Source organism: Lycium ferocissimum, chromosome 3 (assembly GCF_029784015.1).
Source record: "Lycium ferocissimum isolate CSIRO_LF1 chromosome 3, AGI_CSIRO_Lferr_CH_V1, whole genome shotgun sequence".
In the NCBI taxonomy this organism is placed as follows: domain Eukaryota; kingdom Viridiplantae; phylum Streptophyta; class Magnoliopsida; order Solanales; family Solanaceae; genus Lycium; species Lycium ferocissimum.
In genome coordinates this window covers 3,837,655-3,842,286 of record NC_081344.1, presented here as the reverse complement: position 1 = coordinate 3,842,286, position 4,632 = coordinate 3,837,655, and the positions used below count along the sequence as shown (strand labels likewise).

General features: G+C 37.0%; 1 protein-coding gene across 1 annotated transcript; it reads left to right on the top strand.

Annotated features, from left to right (window-relative positions):
* The first annotated feature begins 3,313 nt into the window (after positions 1–3,313).
* On the top strand, positions 3,314–4,356 carry LOC132049326 (uncharacterized). Its single transcript, XM_059440079.1, has one exon. It carries the CDS (start codon positions 3,400–3,402, stop codon positions 4,330–4,332), a length of 933 nt encoding a protein of 310 aa, XP_059296062.1. The 5' UTR covers positions 3,314–3,399; the 3' UTR covers positions 4,333–4,356.
* The last annotated feature ends 276 nt before the right edge of the window (positions 4,357–4,632 follow it).

The following is a 4,632-nucleotide window of genomic DNA, read 5'->3' as shown; positions in this document are numbered from 1 at the left end:
TGGATAAATTTTTCGATTCCATATCAATCTCTTATTTTTTCTTCTCATTTCTTGGATAATTACAGATAGTTTAGTATACCTTTCTTGTAAATAGTAGTAAGAATTATTTTGCTAAAGATTTGGTTTTTGTACCTTCATTAGTGATAACCTTAGAATTCCACTTTCAGAAGTTGTTTTTCAGTGCTTAACTTGATCTCACTGAGTGAACTGCAAAGAGAAAACGTTCAGGAAATAGATGAAATATATGGGACATGAAATTTAGCTCATAGAATTCCTGTGTAGAATAAAGCAAGATCTCCACTTTCTCATCCATTTGTCAAACTAGCAAAGGCAGTAAACAAAAGAACATAAAACTGGTCAAGATTTATCAGAAAAAACTCATTTCAATTTTGTGAGCGCTCATTGATTATATCGATTAGAGGCTATTCATGCATGTGTATTTAAAAAATATAGTAACAGATCTATTGTTTAAGCAGTAATCTTGTTTTTTCTCATGCAGGACTCGAGCTCAAAGAGAGACATATCAAAAAAAAAATATAGTAACAGATCTATTGTTTAAGCAGTAATCTTGAATTTTCTCATGCAGGACTCGAGCTGAGATATATTGAGCGCAATAGTCCAATAGTCCGTCCAATACCGGATAATTTGACACTCATAGACAAATTGTTGGTAGTACAGATTAATCCCAACTTCATTGCCCGCTAATCGCATAAACAAGGAAATATAATTCATTACCATTCGGAAGCCTTTCTTGATGTTGGCGAACTAAAGAGGATGCAGGTAATGTTGATGTTTTTTATTTTTCTCTGATACATATTCTAAATCAAAACAGTTAAATTGAAGGAAGCAATCAATTAATACTACTTTTCACATCACACAGATAAGGCAAAAAGTCAGAGAGCTTCTTGAAACCTCAATTGCTGGGTTTTCATTCAATTCAATACATTATTTACTTCTATGAGACAGTATTGGCGATCGACATATGTCCGCTATTATCGTTATCATTTCGCAATGTTTTTCTGTTTTAGCAGAAATCTGAACACTCTAGAGCATGTTAAGAAATCTGAAATCAAATGATGAGACACTTATTCTTTGGTTGGTTCTAGGTATTGAGAGTCGCATTGGATGTTAATAAATGTATACTAGAACTTATCGGAGGCGGATCCAGGATTTAAATTTTATGGGTTCAATACTAAGAACTAAACCTATGGGTTCATACCTACTATTTATTGTTATTTTAGTAATTTTTTATACATAAATTTATGCTCCGCTTTAAAAGTACTGGGTTCAGATGAACCCGGTGCTTGCATGCTGCATCCGCCATTGATAATTATAGTTTTAAATTACTCTGATAGTTTATGTAAATGTGTTGCAATTCTTTGTTGCTTTGGAAGTTACTATAAGTATGCTAGTATTCTGGTAAATGTGTCTGCTATGTCTATTTTTTTCTCATTATTTACAGTTGGATTGGATTATAGTGAAAGATTAAACTGTTAATATTCTTATTTTGGTACGTTTCAAAGCTTAGTTCTTATGATGATACCAAGCAACCAATAAAGACAAGTGAGGTGAATAGGAGTTGAGCTTTGTCTAGATAACAAATTTCATCATTCTGTCCGTTAAATAATAATGAACATTCTGATTAGCTAACCATGCATGTCTTTTTGAGTAGAGTCTTCCTTTCAGAAGCACCTTGAGAGTGATATTTAGGAACTTGTAAAACTTTAAATCTCGAAATTACAAGGTAACTTCATTCAACTCTAATTCTGGGATTAGATAGAAAAATAGTTGTGAAATTCAAGTGGGTTATATGAAGTTGAAGACCTTGAAGACGTACTGTGATTTTTATCCCCACAGAATGATAAAAACTACCATATGACAGGTAAATTTCAAGAAATGCAGTGCTCTTGGAGAGAATAAATAAGCCTTAGACAGGGAGGGGAAGTTGGTGGATAGGAGGAAGCTTTTATTGAGATCATACTTTTGGTGCAGGTAATGAAGGACATAATTCCAGACAAAAACTTATCAATTCATTGCTGCATTACCAAGAAAACATAAAAAGTAAAAGAAGTCGGACCCTATGAATATGAAGTGTAATATTGAGTAGTTGATTATCGATAACCTTTTTCAAATTCCTGATCACTCTGAAAAAAACTGAAAAGGACACACTAATTCGTTTCAGATTGAAAAGGCCAAATTGAAAGAAGAAAAGAGGAAAAAAGAGGTTGATGCAATAAATGGTTAAAAGTCTTTGAAACTCTTTTCCGTTTTCACTACTTTTGTCCAATAAAACAAACCAAACAATAGAGGGGAATGAGGAATAGTACAATATATTGCTTCATCCAGTGAATACCAGCAAAACTGCAATGTCAAAATTTCCAAGACCTTGAAATCATAGTACAATATATTGCACTATACAGCTATTAAAAATACCATAATCTGTCGATTTCTCGAAGATGCACAGTGAAAAGGGCTCTCATAAAGATAAGGCCCTTAAGAAAGAGGCTTAAGTCATCGATTCCAATCCGATAACGCTTTCTTTTTATTGGTATGCCGCTCCGCGAGCAAGGAGCGAGCGTCTAATTATATATAATTATTATGAAAATAAAATGTAGTAGACTCATAGTGGGCTAATTCATGAATTGAATCAAATGGGGCCTTTTCATTTTTGGAACAACATTAAACTCTGCCCTATAGTTGACTGAAGCAAGCAAGATGTGTCTAGATTTGCAAGTCATTCCCTTCCTTAAAAAAGTAACACATGTACCCTCTCCTATAGTAATCAAATTCTTCTTTAGTTCCCCAAAAATTCATTGAGAGTCTACTGTCTTGTTTACACAGAAACAGAAATCCCTAATTCTGGATGAGTCGCTGGACGACTAACTTCAGGGGAAGCCCTTGTTCTTGTTCCTTGACTTTATGATTGCTGAATTTTGCAATTCATTTTGAGACCTAGTTGAACTTGTTTGAGAAAGTTCAACTCTTTGTAACTTGATAAAATCCAATCTATTTTATTAATAACGTCAACTCTCTTAAATAGAGGGTTACAGTAGCAAGAGTCCTAACCAACTTAGAATAGCAAAAGTCCTATAAAACTGAAATAACAAGAATCCTAATCCACGCAGGGAAGTTTTATTTGACTAACAAAATAATTCAGAAAACATTAATCATTATCTGTCCTATTAATTCTCTCGTCTGGAATATTGTTTCCCCACAAACGCATCAATAACATGTTCTATGAGTCTTGGGGAATTCTTGTCTTGACTTTACCATTTTTTTGATCATTAATGATACATTCTAAACTTGCAAGTCATTATCCTACTTGTGTTTCATGGTTTTATTTATTGAGTCGCAGGATTGAATTTGGAACTAAACTACCTGAACAGTCGGCCATCAGCTATGACCAATGCCTGCATTTCTAGATTCAGCAGTTTTCAGAAAGCAGCTGCGCCACTTCCTGGCAGAAGCTATCATGGCATTGTTTTCTTAAGGAACTTCTCAACTTTGACAGCACCATGTATCTCTCCAAGTATTTATCTCAGTTATTCTCCACCATCACTAGTTTCAGTTGCCTGCTTAACCCAACCAAATGCTCCAGCACAACGTTCTGATGAGTGGTTTGCCCTTCGCAAGGACAAATTAACTACAAGCACCTTCAGCACTGCTTTGGGATTCTGGAAAGGGAATCGACGAAACGAGCTCTGGCATGAAAAGGTCTTTGCTCCAGATGTCCAATTACTACCATCTCCTAGCAGGTCTGCTATGGATTGGGGTGTTCTCATGGAAGCAGTAGCCATAGAGCGCTACAAAAGCATCACCGGCCGAGATGTGAGCTCACTCGGGTTCGCGGTCCATACGGATGAGCGATTGGGTTGGGTTGGTGCCTCACCGGATGGTCTTCTTGGAAGCTTGCCAGGAGGCGGGATTCTGGAAGTGAAATGCCCATATAACAAAGGAAAGCCAGAAAAGGGGCTCCCTTGGTCAACGATGCCATTCTACTACATGCCTCAAGTGCAGGGGCAAATGGAAATCATGGACAGAGACTGGGTTGATGTATATTGTTGGACACCAAATGGGAGCTCAATATTCCGGGTCTACCGAGAGCGGAGTTACTGGGAGTTAATGCATGGAATTTTGTGGGAATTTTGGTGGGAAAACGTGGTTCCGGCTAGAGAAGCTCTTTTGATAGGAGATGAGGAGGGTGCTAGAGCCTATAAACCAACATCAACACACAAAAAAACTGGTCTTGTGATTTCAAGAAGCTTGAAGTTGGCAGGTGAAGCAAAGATGTTGTGCAGGGATATTGCTGGTCATGTTGAATTTTTCCGCTAATGTGACCAACACTATTTTCAACACGCGAGCTGATGGTTTTTTTGTTAGGGAGCGCTTTACTCCCAATACGGGACTTCCCGGTGCGAATACGGGTCTAGTCAAGCCCCAATGCGGGTACCAGACACTGGGTGGGAAACCCGAAATAGCACGCGAGCTGATGGTTTTTCAAAGTAGTTGTACGTCAGTTTTCTAGTGCTTGTCGTCTTGATAGCTAGTCTATATAATCGAAGTTGGGGCAATTACAATAATATACTCCACATTGTATTGGAGTTTCACTAGTCAAAGTTTCTAAGTCCAGCA